The sequence below is a fragment of the Sinocyclocheilus rhinocerous genome, unplaced genomic scaffold, assembly GCF_001515625.1.
Source record: "Sinocyclocheilus rhinocerous isolate Xijiao unplaced genomic scaffold, SAMN03320098_v1.1 scaffold568, whole genome shotgun sequence".
Classification (NCBI taxonomy): Eukaryota; Metazoa; Chordata; class Actinopteri; order Cypriniformes; family Cyprinidae; genus Sinocyclocheilus; species Sinocyclocheilus rhinocerous.
The window spans coordinates 1445842-1462908 of NW_015652173.1; the positions used below are offsets into that span (position 1 = coordinate 1445842).

Genomic DNA, 17067 nt, shown 5'->3' on the forward strand with positions numbered 1-17067 from the left:
TACATTGGGCACCTTGTTGCCAAGACAACAGCAATTAGCAAGAACTGGGTTACCAGGCAGACAGTGGCTACAACAAAGTACACATCGTAACCATAGTAACCAGGGTCAGGCCAGCAGTGCGGGCTTGTCTTCGCATCGCATGTGGTAGGAAATGTATGCGTTTTGGCCTTATATTCTCATAAAGATTGATAACACGACATATATGCTGCAAACACTAACATATGGTCCATGACCTCCTCTCGTAATTAACCTCAGCTTAATGTTTTACCAAACCAACTGACTGACATGTGAATTTCTGTTGCTATTTGTACTGCCCACTCACCGTTAATTCAGACATTGACCTTATTTGAAACCTTTTACCCAGTTCGAAGCTAATAGATAAGCAACATTCTTTATTTACAGATAAAGATTGCCATTACTAAACATGCAAGCATCTCCTGACCGATATATCAATGATAATCTGATATATGTGTGTGTGTTTTTTTTAAGTCATACATCCATAATTGGGGGGATGTGGGAAACAATGTTTTTGTTCTGTTTTTATTTTAAAGTTTATATTTATATTTATTTATTTAAAGTTCACATTTATATATTTAATATATAATTATAAGTTATAAACTCACAATTGGCAGATATAAACTTGCGATTCTGGGAAGAAAACTGAATTTTCAGATATAAACTAAGAATCGCCGTATATAAACTTGCGATTCTTTGAAGAAAACTGAATTTTCAGATATAAACTCAGAATTTCAAGATGTCAGATGTAAACTCACAATTCTGAGAAGAAAAGTCTGAAATGTGAGATATGAACTCAAATTCAACTGAGAAAAAAAGTCACGCTTGTTTCTGCCACAGAATAAACAAGTAAGAGGTAATTACAACCTTTTATCTTACAATTCTGACTGAGAAAATTCACAATTACCTTTTTTTTATTTAGTGGTAGAATTAAGCTTCTATAAAAATGTGTATCTGTATTTCAGTAGCAGTAAACCAGTAAGAAAGTGTTATAGGTCATTAAGTGGGTTCATTCAATGAAGTATTTGTCAGACTGATTTGAAACCCATGAACTTGCGAGCCTGCTGAACAATTCAATAAAGGAACCGGCTCTTAATAGCCATTTGTTTATGAATTGGATTACGCTGGTTGCTCTGCACCTGTTTGATTTGCTAAAAGCGAGCAGCTCCTAAGAGTCATTCATTCGTGAATTGCACTATACTGCTTGTGCTGTCTGTTTTTGTGTGCAGCCAGCACGGACAGCTCAATAACAAAAATATGTTTCAATGTAAATTCATGGTACACAATCTTTTGTTCATTCTCATTCAGTTTGACCTGCCGACTCACATTCACAACTTGTTGCACAGTATTGGCCAACGCTGAAGGGCAGTGCAGGAAACACTCAATTTAATATGAAACTCGTGAGTTTTTTGAGTGAGTTTTGAATGATTTATTAAAAGAACCAGTTGTTTTTTAATTGTGTAACACTGGTTGCACTGTATGATTTTTATACACTAGAAAGAACTAGCTGTTAAGGAACATTCATTTGTGAATCAATTTACAATGATTTCATCAATTTTAATTACTGTTTTCATGTGCTGCCCCTAAACACAACATGATATAAAGATGTTTTTGACACGCTTTCATGGTACACTTTAAGCTAATTTTGTTCAGTTTGCACTGAAAACTTATATAAACAATAACAATATAAATAGCGCAAAACTTTCAAGACAGAAAACATTTCAGAAACTTGTAGCTTTGTTCCATGAAGGTTTTGCTGACTTTTTCAAACTAGTAACTTGAGTCTTTCAACTGATTAAAAGAACCATCTCATTGAATGAGATCCATTTTTTATATCCCAAGAGTGATTTTTTCAAACAGGCCCTAAAATGTGGACTAAAAAAACTTTGGTTACACTTTATTTTAAGGTGTCATCTTTACAGTGTAATTATACATATAAGTACTGAGTAATACCAATTAACTACTTGTACTTACTATAGGGTTAGGGTTAGGATGAGGGTTTGGTTTAGGCTTAGTTGCATGTAATTATGCATAATTTATTATAATTATAATAGTAGTATATTATTATAATAGTAAGTACATGTAACGTGTAACAAGGACACCGTAAATTAAAGTGATATCAAAACTTTACACACATATAATGATATGACTCAAACAACAGTCTTAGAGATGCATTCCCATGTTGGTGCTGCACTTCCTCAAGATGTTAACAGGATAGTTCACTCAAAAATGAAAATTCTGTCATTAATTACTCACCCTCACATCGTTCCAAACCAGTAAGACCTATGTTCAACACAAATTAAAATATTTTTTGATGAAATCCGAGAGATTTCTGACCCTGCATAGACAGCAACACAACTGAAACACTCAAGGCCCAGAAAGATAGTAAGGACATCATTAAAATAGTCCATGTGACATCAGTGGTTTAACTGTAATTTTATGAAGCTACGAGAATGCTTTTAGTGTGCAAAGAAAGCAAAAATACTGACTTTATTCAATTTCTTCTCTTCCATGTCTGAACTCAATGCATGTTCGTATCAGTACCGTGACGCATGTGTGTGAATGCCTCTCTTTGTAAACAAGGTGCAGCGCCTCTATTTTAACAATGTCCTTACTACCTTTCTGGGCCTTGAATGTGGTAGTTGCATTCCTGTCTATGGAGGGTCAGTAAGCTCTCAGATTTCATCAAAAATATTTAAATTTGTGTTCCAAAGATAAACGAAGGTCTTACGGGTTTGGAACGACATGAGGGTGAGTAATTAATGAAATAATTTTTTGGGAGGACTATCCTTTTAAAGGCTCAAAACCTAAAATCTGTCATTAATATTTTAAAGGGTTCGGCCCAGTGAATACACTGTATATTAAAAAAAAAATTTTTTTTTTTTGAGGTTGTAAATAAAGATCATTGGAGCACATTTTACATACTATTTCAGTATTTCCTCATTGAAAATTCCATGTAGAATTCAATATGTTACTTTCCACTACTTTGTAATTAATTGTGAATTAATACTAGCAATTTCTGAGTGACAATTGTATCTACATCACTTTTTCTCAGTGTAATATGCATATTTTCATATTTTGGTTAGCTTAATAAGCAAACCACATTGTGTTTATCTCTCTTTTTAGACAATAGGGGTCAGTATATTTTTTCCTCAAACCACACACACGGTACAAACCAGATCCCTCCCACTCTCATGTCCAGAGGCTTTCCCCAGGTGTCCAGAGGGCGTCAGAATGTGTTCAATTAGCTTGTGTAACCAGAGGCAGGGCGGACACTTAATCCCACAGCACCTGCTGCCTCTTCACAGGTTAACCCCAGTCAGCCATGTCACCGACCGAGGCAGGATATCACACGTTAGCCCAGCTCAGTGGCCCTGGATTTACTTGGCCATCTGATTGGACGTGATCTCCAAGCTGGCCGACCGGCAAGCAGCTGGACACCTAATTAGGCGGCTGAATAAACCAGATGAAGTTTTTCAGGTGACTCGCGCCGCGGCCTCTCTACATGCTAGGTTGCTGCCATTTGTGCAGACTTAATTAACACAAAATAAGTGCCCGATTACAAGTTTGAAGAGTCTACACATAAAAAGTGGAAAAGTGTTACAGGGCCATCAAACACTTGCCACCTGTGTCGTTTCGAGGGCTACGGGCACAGGCAAATTCAAGGCACAAAGACAATCATAAAATTAATATAAAATTGAACAAAGATACATTGTTATTATATAAAATTACATGTGTATATAAAAGAAAAGTTTTTGAATAGGCACATATCAAAAACACTGTTATTGATCAAGAAAAATATACAGAAGTTCACCAATAGTGAGATATGTTGCCACAAAGTATGGAAACAAAAATGCAAACATAAAATATGAAATAACTGTTTTGGCCAACACTGTAATTAATAAAATCCATTAAAATGAAAACACGTGACAACTTGCTCAGACCTCACATTTATGAAAAAATCAGTTCAAAATTTTAGTATATAAAAAAAATCACGTATATACACGTGAGTATCGCGATATTTTATTTGGCGATACTGTATCGATTCACAAAAACACAATATCGATATTTTTTTTTTTTTAAATGTATACAAGATTCATGGCAGTTGTTTTGTTTTGAGTTTATATCTCGCCCGATAGATAGCAGTCTTCTTCTCTCTGAACTTATTATAAAACAGTGACAACGTGTGTTTTCCGCTCCTGCAAGTTTTGTCCAGTCCCACCCGCTCCTGCAAACATTCTAATATTGCATATAATTTTCACGTATCAGGGAGCCACTATCAATGGGGAGTATTTAAATCTCTTTTGAATGAGTGCTCGCGCTGTTCACTTTCACTTTCAATTTCGTGAACACGCACACTCTTCTGTGTAAAGGGAGCGCATCTTACGATATAAGCTATTTGTCAATGAGCTCCAGATCTCGAGTAGATCTGTTTACTCCTGCAAGCACTTTTTCCCCTTTACTCGTACTGCACAAAAAGTGGTTCAATAACGTTGAATGTTACAGGGACAGATTAATGCAAATGCAGATCCCACTGTGTTCTGGGTAAATATAAATATAATTTATATGTATACATTTATATTTATTATTCCTAAAATAAGAAATATCCCAATATATCGTCTTGCGTACAGTATCGCAATATATCGCAACATATCGTATCGCAACCCTGTATCGCGATACGTATCGTATCACCAGATTATTGCCGATACACAGCCCTAAAAAAAGTATAGTTTTTATAGTTGAGTCTTGCCTGAATGTATGCCAGTATTTAGTTTCACTTGTTTACCAAACCGCTATTTTAATTTATATACTTAATCTAGAAAATACATTTAATTTTAAAAAGTCTTAATGCATGACTTTGTTATAAAACAAAACAAACAAACAAAAAACATAACAGCTATTTTAATTAGTGCAACTAATTGCAATTTAATTATCTTTAAAAAAAAAAATAGGTCAAATGTATATCAAATATTTATGTATATAAAAGTGCATTTATTTTGTGCACTACCATTTAGCGGAGTCAACAATTATATTGTTTCAAAGTGCATGTTAAAATTTTGTTGAACTGAATTTCTACCATTTTTTTACCTAGACTATCAGTAAATTTCAATGAAAATAAATCCTAATCTTAATCCTAAACAGAAAACAAACTTGAAATCAGTAGTTCTCATAAAAAGTCATTCAGAAGTGAGATCCATTCACAGTCATTAGACCTTTTAAACTGCAAAATACTTCAAATAACTCTAGCCAACTCCAAATTAGACCAGAAGGGATTGTAATTGCATATCATAAAAGACTGTGACAAGTTAGAGAATAACTCCTAGGGAGGTAGACAACTGACCTATGCAATGACCTCTGCAACTTTACATGCGGTTCAGTCGACCGATGCCGCTATAAAAGCCATGAAGCAAGCAGAAATGTCAAGATACTTTAAATGTTCCTTCTAGTAAGTCACAAGTTTGGAGAGTAGCACAAATTTTCAATTGGCGACACACAGATATCCCATGTTTTACAAAGCGCGCCCATGATGGATGGTTCGGGTTCAGTAACACCTTTTAAACCAGAGCGATAAAGACCGCAATGAAAGACGCACTCTCTGTCTAACAGCGCAGGCAGCCACAACAATGACAGCTATTAAAGCCTGTGACGAGGTCGGACTGAAAGAGCGTGGCATAACATCTCTGTCGGCACCAATTTTGTTGTGGTAAATGTTTTAGTTCTTCTCTCTCTTTATCTAATTAATTCTCTCATACCCGGAGCAGTGTGGATCATTTGTGATGGGGACAGGTCACCGCGACGCATAATAGAAACACAAAAGAAGGAAGAATGCGATGGAAAACGTTGAATAATGCAATCACAATTCACAACGTTTCACTTAATTTTCTCCTCAATCAAGTGTCCTGTACCTTTCACCTTTTACTCTCTCTCCCCTCTTTTTTTCCCATGCAACGTTAAACTGAACTGATTGCATGGGGAAATTATAACCCCGGTAAGATTTTTTGTTCCGTATCACGGCAGCACCATTACAGTTGAATTAAATGAGAGAGAAGCCCTACGAAGCACAGTCGACACCCTCCCACTCCCGCCCACGCTGAACCCTAGGATCACACTTTTCAATCCAGTCCATGGTTAAAAGCATTCATTCCTGCGTTCAGGGGCCCCGCGCACAACCGCGCCTGGAGCACCTACAAGAACGCGGTCATCTTGCTGGACAGGGGAAATTTCTGTCAGTAACTAGCGGGATATCAGGGATTCGTATTCATAAAGCCTTGAGAGAATGATTACACTTACAGTAGTTGCACTAGGGGTCCACTCAAAAAAAATGGCACTCTGCGGAACTTCAAGAAAAGAAAGCTTTTAGACTGGTGGGGGGAGATTTGACATGCTCCTTTCCCACTGAGACGGGCGACTCCAAAATACGAGTCGTCTGGGATTTGCGCGTTCGATTTATTAGTTCTAATTGTATTTTGGCTTCATTATGAAGAGGGAAAAATCGTTCCCCTCCGTATGGAAGTTCACAAAAACACTGGTGTTTTAAAGCTGTCGCAAACTCCCGTACTGAAAATTGTCCTTCAATCAGCGATGAAGTGCTTGTTAAAACAGATGCATTTTCTTCAACCTCTGCTCTATCAACTGAACAATTGTATTCCCCCAGGGAAGACTCTCACTTAGTAAACTGGCTATAATGAATCAATTTCAGAATTAGTTTTTGTTGTTATTATTGTGGCATTAGTGTTGCTGTGGTGTTGCGTGCTTTGAACCCACCTCCGTTTTTTGGTTAATGCTGGTCGACTATGTGGGAGCTGGCTTGGTAATGGAAGCTGAACTATTTCATTAGGCTTTTGAGGGGAAAACTGCTAAAAGGGGGCATTAGCATATTCTATACTTTCTCTGCTATTTAAAAATGGCAGATGTCGAATGTGAACTGAGGATATCTTAATGTTCTGTCAGTTTAAACTATGCTGAAAAACGAAAACATCTGTTTTGACAATAATCTTTCACCTTCAACGAGAAAAGGAGGGACAACGGGTCAAACAATACTGTAATATAAATAAACCATTTTATTTTGCACATTGCAATTTAGTTAAAGAACAGAAAAGCTAAATATAAAAACATTTAGTGTAAATGCATAAAAGATCACATTTGTAATAAATAAAACCTTAATATAAAAAGGATGTATAAAAAGAAAACAAACAGATTTCGTGAGTCTCTCAAAGCGCACGTCTCTACTCACACATGCGTTATCATACGCATCCATGGCGCATATGAAAGTTGACGACGTATTCGGCGTTGGTGCGCTGCACAGAGATGGCGAATGGCTCAAAGGGATGGAAGGTGAACGCGACCAGTCTCCTGACCGCATGGTTAATGGGTCTGCCCAGCAGGCCTGCCTGGATCTTAAATTTCAGCAACCCCGAGTCCCTCGCGTAGAACCTGCAGGAGGAGGGAAAAAAAGCAGTGGCAGTTTATTACGATGCCAACTCGCATGTCGACAGCAAGAAACCGGTGTGTTTTACAGCATAAGCGAACCGTTGTTTGGTACATCAGAGAATTATGGTAACATTTGTCAGGGAAATTTTTGAGAGCTCTCAGGAAGTGTTTTAAAGTTCGCCTGTCACGGCATGAAATTACACTTCAGTGTTTCAGCTTTAACAAGGAACTTGATGCAGACCTCACGCTGGGCCTCATTTTTCACTATACTGGAAAAGTGGGTGTACATTCTGGCCTCTTCTGCAAATCACGGTCTTTGTCAACAATCTTTAAGACTGTCCATATGTCTATATTTAGGCTTGCAAGAGAATAAAACTCAGGCATGCTCTAAAAGTAAAAAGAAAATACATAAAAAGGCTATTAAATAATATTCCAATAAAGGCATTAATTACACTAAAAATCCACTTCTGAACTGGTTAATAAAAGGGACTTTTAAACTCCGAGTTACCGTATGGGATGATCGCCACAGGTCTTCGGCCGTTCCATGACTGACACCCACTTGTCGTCATAGCTGAAGAGAGAGAGGTCCAGATATGGGCTGCTGCTGTAGGACTGAGCACTGATGGGCAGCTGCCCGAGAAGCCTCCTGACCGCCTCTGTGTGCCCTCCGTATTTGGCATTCACGATGGTGTCTTTAAACCTGGGCACAAACAAACCGGTCCATAAATAATGTGCAGGCTAAGTGACTCGTATGAATTAAACAAAATAACACCTATGAGTTTTTCCATGCAGTATTTACTAGGGATGCACGATATTATCGGAACGTTATCGGAATCAGAATTAAAATAAATAAATAAATAAATGCCGATATGCCTTGCCGGTAAGACAAATAGCTCTCATGTGCTCAGGGTGTGATAGTGATACGATCACGTCAGCAGTGTGGTCACTCTTGAAGCGAACGTTTGCCTGAATGATGATTAGATTCACTGTTTTGGATCGCTGCATTTAATTTGAGAATGCACATTCAGAATGACACGTCCGGTTTGTTTGAGAGTCAAGAGATTGATTTTATTAGTTATTTTCAAGGCTTTCAATGTACTTTCATTGAAAAACATAGAACTTTAATCAAGTTTATTACTTCTAACAAATACCAAATATTACCAAATACCAAAATTAAAATAATTTGTTTATAATTTCTGCGCAGGAGAGACTTGGTGTTGTTTCAAAGCAAAGGGAAATATATTTCGGTATCGACATCGGCCAAAATGATTTTAAAAATATCGGCATATCGGATATCGGCAAAAATCTAACATCATGCATCCCTCGTACCCAACACAAAAAAAGAGAAAAGAAACCAAGAAACAACTGGTTAGGACAAAACCTTGGATTAAAATACAAGAGAGATCTTGTCATCTGGGTAGGGGGAGGGGAAAGAAAATTTATTTAGTTTGATAAATAATTCTATCAAATAATTTTATTTATATAAACGCATGGGGGCAATTAATTTGTTCACAAAATAAAAAAATAAAAATAAAATTCTTCTTTAAAGAAATGTTATTCTTTCAGCAAGGATGCATTAAATGGATGAACAGTAACAGTAAAAAGAATTTTTGTAATATTTCAAATAAATGCTCTTCTTTTGAACTTGCTATTCATCAATCCCTAAAAAAATACTGGGGAAAAGTATCTTGGTTTCTACAAAATATTAAGCAGCACATCTGTTTTCAACATTGATTATAATGAGAAATGTTTCTTGAGAAGTAAATCAGCATATTATTATGATTTCTGAATGATCATGTGATGCTGAAGACTGGAGTTATGGCTGCTAAAAATTCAGCTTCAAAGGAATGAATTATATTTTTATATACAGGTGCATCTCAATAGATTAGAATGTCGTGGAAAAGTTCATTTATTTCAGTAATTCAACTCAAATTGTGAAACTCGTGTATTAAATAAATTCAATGCACACAGACTGAAGTAGTTTAAGTCTTTGGTTCTTTTAATTGTGATGATTTTGGCTCACATTTAACAAAAACCCACCAATTCACTATCTCAACAAAATAGAATACTTCATAAGACCAATAAAAAAAAAAAATTAGTGAATTGTTGGCCTTCTGGAAAAGTATGTTCATTTACTGTACATGTACTCAATACATGGTAGGGGCTCCTTTTGCTTTAATTACTGCCTCAACTCGGCATGGCATGGAGGTGATCAGTTTGTGGCACTACTAAGGTGGTATGGAAGCCCAGGTTTCTTTGACAGTGGCCTTCAGCTCATCTGCATTTTTTGGTCTCTTGTTTCACATTTTCCTCTTGACAATACCCCATAGATTATCTATGGGGTTCAGGTCTGGTGAGTTTGCTGGCCAGTCAAGCACACCAACACCATGGTCATTTAACCAACTTTTGGTGCTTTTGGCAGTGTGAGCAGGTGCCAAATCCTGCTGGAAAATGAAATCAACATCTTCAAAAAGCTGGTCAGCAGAAGGAAGCATGAAGTGCTCCAAAATTTCTTGGTAAACAGGTGCAGTGACGTTGGTTTTCAAAAAACACAATGGACCAACACCAGCAGATGACATTGCACCCCAAATCATCACAGACTGTGGAAACTTAACACTGGACTTCAAGCAACTTGGGCTATGAGCTTCTCCACCCTTCCTCCAGACTCTAAGACCTTGGTTTCCAAATGAAATACAAAACTTGCTCTCATCTGAAAAGAGGACTTTGGACCACTGGGCAACAGTCCAGTTCTTCTTCTCCTTAGCCCAGGTAAGACGCCTCTGACGTTGTCTGTGGTTCAGGAGTGGCTTAACAAGAGGAATACGACAACTGTAGCCAAATTCCTTGACACGTCTGTGTGTGGTGGCTCTTGATGCCTTGACCCCAGCCTCAGTCCATTCCTTGTGAAGTTCACTCAAATTCTTGAATCGATTTTGCTTGACAATCCTCATAAGGCTGCAGTTCTCTCGGTTGGTTGTGCATCTTTTTCCTTCCACTCAACTTTCTGTTAACATGCTTGGATACAGCACTCTGTGAACAGCCAGCTTCTTTGGCAATGAATGTTTGTGGCTTACCCTCCTTGTGAAGGGTGTCAATGATTGTCTTCTGGACAACTGTCAGATCAGCAGTCTTCCCCATGATTGTGTAGCCTAGTGAACCAAACTGAGAGACCATTTTGAAGGCTCAGGAAACCGTTGCAGGTGTTTTGAGTTGATTAGCTGATTGGCATGTCACCATATTCTAATTAGTTGAGATAGTGAATTGGTGGGTTTTTGTTAAATGTGAACCAAAATCATCACAATTAAAAGAACCAAAGACTTAAACTACTTCAATCTGTGTGCATTGAATTTATTTAATTCTAATTTATTGAGATGCACCTGTATGTAACAGTAGGCCTATAACAATATAACAGAAAGCAGTTATTTTAAATTATTAATAAATGCAGCTTTGGTGAGCATGAGAGACTTCTTTACAAAAAAAAATAATAATAATAAAAATGTGCACAAAAGAAATCGGTCTGCATCATTTTGAATGGGTGAGGTTTTTCAAAAAGTTTCAGAACCTTTAGGTTTGTTGCTTTTTTCTGAACCTGCATTTGTGAGGTCTACATAATTAGGGTTTTTAATATCAAAAGCTGTCGGCATGAGCAAGTTCCCACCCAATATGTAGAGCGCCACATTTACACTGAGTCTTTGTTATAGCCTTTTGTGAGACAAAGTGAGACAGGCCTCCTCTCCTCTGGCTCGACCATCAATTTGTGGCTTGCGAATTGGCCTTGCTCGATATTTATATCTCACCTGCGCTGCACCTGACGGGCAAAGTTGTTGCTGGAAGCGGAGCAGGGGAACTGCACAGCCTCGCTGTGGAGCGTGGCGTTCCGGAAGAGGTCGCAGAAGTTTTCGAAAAGCTCCAGAAGTTTGTCTGAAGTATTCTCGAAAACCGCAATAACTTCGGTGGTTAGCATATTGTAAACCACGAAGAAAGAGGGCTAAAAATGAAGAGGGGAATTGAGAAGGTAGTTTACACAATATTTTACTTCTGATCCACCAACCATGGCACAACACAAATCTCACCTGTATAAAGATTCACAACAAAACAATAACAAGTATCTTACACTACCAGAGATTAAGGGATGACGCCAGCAAGGGCTTATCTGATTGAATCTCTGGTTACTCCAGTGCTGGTGGTTTGTACCTGTGAGGGGTCGGTGACCCTCAGCGTGACCACGTCTTCACTGGTGTACTTTATGAACAGGTGATGTTCATCCAAGAGCTGCATCTTCCACATGCGCAGCTGTCTGAGCTGATCGAAGAACTGAAAGAACCGGCGTTTGGCCGTGGCGCTGCCGTCCTGCTCTGCTCTCCTCCACAGGTACACCAACAGACGGTGTTTTAAGGAGTTGATGGTTTTCTCCTTATACAGACGGGAGAAACCGGGCCGGCCTTCAGCCTGGTCCTCAGAGTAAACAGCAGACAGTGTCAGCAGGTCATCCTCGTAACAAAAACGACCAATAGTGCGCACGTCAAGAAAGGTTCCTTCCGGTGTCACCTGGTCAGGAGGGACAATCGAAAATAAATTTACTTCAATATTTTAGTAAGTTTAATATTTTGGTAAGAAGTAATTAAGGGGGAAAACCCTTTTCCATTTTTATTTGTACAAACAGTAGAGAAATCACAGAAAATTATGGGAAGAAGTGGGGGGAAATGGAAAGGGATTTTTTTTTTTTTTTTTTTTGAATAAATAAATTTAGTTTAAAAATATGTTAAAAATATTAAGAATATATATATATCTTGTATTTAAGAAAACATTTTATATATGAAATATTTTAAGAAAAAAATAGATTTCTGTATTTATTGGCATTTTTGCTATTTATATTTGCCCTAAAAATGTAGAGAAATAGAGAATAGAGAAATTCAAATTCAAACCTGTGATGCCTGCAGAAGTAACACATTTTATAAACAATTATGTCAATAATGTTTAAAGAATATGTCTAATATTTAAGAATCTATTTGATATGTTTAGTGTTCCTAGAAAAAAATAGTTATTTATGTTTATGAAATTTGAATAAATTATGGTTACAAAAGCAACATGTTTTGCAAAATAAACTTATTTTGATAAACGACTGTCAATAACTTTTTAAAATATATTTCATATTTTGTATAAGATAGATATATTTATATATTTTAGATAAATTCTATATATTTAATAATTTAACAAGAAAATATTTTCCTCTTTTCTTTAATTTTTGCTACTTATATTTATGCACAAAGTAGAAAATGACCAAATAAATTTGCTCTGATTAAAAAAAATTATGTCAATAATATTTTAAGATTACATTTTAAATTTTAAAAAAAATGTTATACTTTGTATTTTAATTAAAACAAAACAAAGGTTTTAGGCATTTTTCCTATTTATATTTTCCCAAAACAGACAAATGACAAGAAATTCTGGGTATAAATTGGGTGATGGGACTGGAAAATGGCACAAGCTTGAGTAACCAACCTGAACAACAATGTCTGACTGATTTAGTTTGATAAATGTTAATATTTTAAGAATATATTTTATGCATTTTAGATTTAAGAAAATAATATAGACCTCTCTTTTTGGGCATTTTTGCTACCTTTTTTAAACAAGTTTTTTAATATTTAACAAAAGAAAAAAAAATATTATTTTTCTTTATTTATTTATTTTTTTTGGCTGTTTTGCAATTTGCATTTGTATGAACTATAGAGAACTGACAGGAATAGTAGGAATAAATAGAAATAGAAATAAAATACAACATATAAGACAGAGTTCCGGGTAATTTGTCTTACACGCTTACCTGAAAGACATGTATGGTCTGTTGCTGCACAGAAAGCACTGCCAGTATATTTCTGTAGAGATACAGTCCCTGATTGTGTGACAGAATGATTTTGTCACATTTAAAGGTGCGTGTATCACACAGCCGGCCCGTGTGCAGGTCTATGATGTGCAGCGAGTAGTCCTCAAGAGGAGAGCGTGGGTTCGGAGTCACAGATTCGTTGTTTCTGTACACCTCAAAAAAGTGTGGATGCGGTTCTTCAGGCAAATAAGCAGCTGAGCCGACGATCACATAACGGCAGTCGTCAGTGAAAAGACTGCACTCTCTATTCAAGTGCTCACCGTTGGAGGCCACGTTGGTGACGTGGAGAAGGGAAAAGAAGCGTTCAAAGAGTCTGCCTCTGATGTTGAGGGAGCGCTGGTCATTCCCATTGGCCAGCGTTTCTCCCTCCTGACCCTGAAGAAGATCTTCAGCAGCTTGGCATCCTTGGTACTCATAGATTTCCAAAGAAGTCTGATCAGAAGAAAACGCAATAAAGCATCGTCCGTCAGGGGAGAACTTACGCAGGAAGCAGGGCGGCTTCTCTACATTCACCACTGTGAAGTTGGGGAACAGGTTCTGGTGGAAGCAACGAGCAGGCAGACAGTCACGTACATGCAGAAACAGACCGATATTTCTGCTTTGAAACTCCTTTGTTGCTTTTTTGTTTTTATAGTTAAAGGTTAATAAGCTCGTTTAAAATAAATCAAATTAATACATCAGTATAAAGACCAAAACACAAGCAGATGAATAAGTTATGCATAACTTACCTGTACGTCCATTGAAATACTTCCCATGATAATATTTACAGCTTTAGCTCTCTAAAAGAGCACAGGCATGGCCAAGACACAACCTACAGCCGTATAAAATTAAACATACAAGCGAGAATCTTTGAAAAGGAGGAACGATGCGCTATAAAAGTTTATTTGGCAGTGTAAATAAGTTTAGAGCTCTGTTCGCTGTCTAAACGCCGGAAGTAACTGGCATTCGGCGAGCTCTGCGTATGAACAGAGGACAAGAGGCGCAGAGAGTGTCAGAGCGCCCCCTTCAGCAGCGGAGAAACAGCGCAACTACACCTCTGTGCCTGTGGCAATAACGAATGGGCGATTTGGATTGATGAGATGTTCTGTCAAATTATTAAACCGTTGAAATCAGTCGTTTTGGATGAATATGTGAGCTCTGGGTATCCACGCTGCTAATCAGTTTGGTCTTCTGAAGATATTATTACTGTCATTGACAAAAGAGAAATGATTAAGGAAGAATTCCCTGCTTAAAAACAGTTTAAACCACACTAAACCAGATGGCCTCCCTGGTCTCCCAACATGGCCAGGTTGGTCTCTGAGACATTTTAGAATGGATAGCACACGTACGCCTGCAAGATGTCTGTTAAAAATCTCTTGATCTGGAAAGCATCTGCTGTGTACAAACATCTGACAGACATCTTTAAGATGTCAGTTTTACATTATTAAACATCATCATTTTAAATCATAAACATCTTAAAGACATCTAATAAACATCTATTTGACATCTAATAGGAAACTTCCTATAGACGTATTGCAGATGAGCAAACACTTTAAAAAATACATCTTGCAGATGTAAATGCAGACATCAAATAGACGTCTCCGAGATGTACGGTGAAGTTGGGGAACAGGTTCTGGTGGAAGCAACGCACACGGTACCAATGTTCCCCGACTGGACCAGAGGAGATCCGACGCCTTTCTAGCCGGTGGACCACGTTCTGGTTTTGGATGCGTCTCGGCTTCAGAGTGGGGAAATCATCCTCTGATGTAGTGTTGTGATGAGAAGCCATAATAACAGCTTTAACACTGCAAATGAGAAATTAAATAGTTAATAAATGCAAAGCAAATAGAGCAGATCTCTCTACAAAAAATATTTTATATAATACAAAAATTAAACAAATAGACAGGCAGGCAGTCATAAGAAAAGCTTTACCGATGCAAATTAGAAAATTAGTATTCAAGGTAATATATGCAAAGCAGACAGAGCAGATCTCCATACAAAATTAGTTTAAATAATACTTTAAATAAAACAAAAAAAAAACAGGCAGGCAGCCATTATAAGAGATTTACCACTGAAAATAAGGAATTAAAACATTATTAAAAGAGATCATTATAATCGCGTTAATATATTCAATGCAGATAGAGCAGATCTTTCTACAAAATTTTTTTTAGATAATACAAAAAAAGGCAGGCAGCCATCATGAGCCATGATAACAGCTTTAACACTGCAAATGAGTAATTAAAACATCATTGAAAGAGATCATAATAATCAAGTGAATAAATGCAAAGCAGACTGAACAAAAATATTTTATATAATATATATATATATATATATATATAATACAAAAAACAAACAAACAAGCAGGCAGACAGTCACGTACATGCAGAAACAGACCGATATTTCTGCTTTGAAACTCCTTTGTTGCTTTTTTGTTTTTATAGTTAAAGGTTAATAAGCTCGTTTAAAATAAATAAAATTAATACATCAGTATAAAGACCAAAACACAAGCAGATGAATAAGTTATGCATAACTTACCTGTACGTCCATTGAAATACTTCCCATGATAATATTTACAGCTTTAGCTCTCTAAAAGAGCACAGGCATGGCCAAGACACAACCTACAGCCGTATAAAATTAAACATACAAGCGAGAATCTTTGAAAAGGAGGAACGATGCGCTATAAAAGTTTATTTGGCAGTGTAAATAAGTTTAGAGCTCTGTTCGCTGTCTAAACGCCGGAAGTAACTGGCATTCGGCGAGCTCTGCGTATGAACAGAGGACAAGAGGCGCAGAGAGTGTCAGAGCGCCCCCTTCAGCAGCGGAGAAACAGCGCAACTACACCTCTGTGCCTGTGGCAATAACGAATGGGCGATTTGGATTGATGAGATGTTCTGTCAAATTATTAAACCGTTGAAATCAGTCGTTTTGGATGAATATGTGAGCTCTGGGTATCCACGCTGCTAATCAGTTTGGTCTTCTGAAGATATTATTACTGTCATTGACAAAAGAGAAATGATTAAGGAAGAATTCCCTGCTTAAAAACAGTTTAAACCACACTAAACCAGATGGCCTCCCTGGTCTCCCAACATGGCCAGGTTGGTCTCTGAGACATTTTAGAATGGATAGCACACGTACGCCTGCAAGATGTCTGTTAAAAATCTCTTGATCTGGAAAGCATCTGCTGTGTACAAACATCTGACAGACATCTTTAAGATGTCAGTTTTACATTATTAAACATCATCATTTTAAATCATAAACATCTTAAAGACATCTAATAAACATCTATTTGACATCTAATAGGAAACTTCCTATAGACGTATTGCAGATGAGCAAACACTTTAAAAAATACATCTTGCAGATGTAAATGCAGACATCAAATAGACGTCTCCGAGATGTACGTGTGCTATCAGGGATGGTATAGAAAATAATCAGAATTTATTTTTCAGAAATGCATGTCTTGCTCAGGGTTGGGTTGGTGAGAGTGTTACAACACTGTTGAAAAACACTCTAAGCTGGTTTGCGGGACAAAAGTTGTCTAGAGCTACACTGTAAAAAAAATCGGTGACATTTACGGTAAAATACCGGCAGCTGTGGTTGCCAGAATTTCACTGTTAAAAATATGGTAGCAATATTTTAGTTTTTACAGACTTAACTTAAATTCACAATAAAAAAACGTATTTCATTAACTGATGTAATGTTAATAAACCAGCATATTGAAGTACTAATATCCGTTTTGAACCATTGTAATACTGATAACCACC

General features: G+C 37.0%; 1 protein-coding gene across 1 annotated transcript; it reads right to left on the bottom strand.

The window, feature by feature from the left end:
• Positions 1-7088: 7088 nt before the first annotated feature.
• On the bottom strand, positions 7089-16058 carry LOC107714022 (DET1 homolog). The gene is made up of 7 exons (XM_016519708.1): positions 15842-16058; positions 14919-15111; positions 13268-13864; positions 11641-11994; positions 11244-11434; positions 7955-8146; positions 7089-7449 (listed from the first exon to the last, which is right to left on the bottom strand). The coding sequence occupies exons 2-7, from the start codon at positions 15093-15095 to the stop codon at positions 7260-7262; spliced, it is 1701 nt and encodes a 566-aa protein (XP_016375194.1). The 5' UTR covers positions 15096-15111; positions 15842-16058; the 3' UTR covers positions 7089-7259.
• Positions 16059-17067: the final 1009 nt, after the last annotated feature.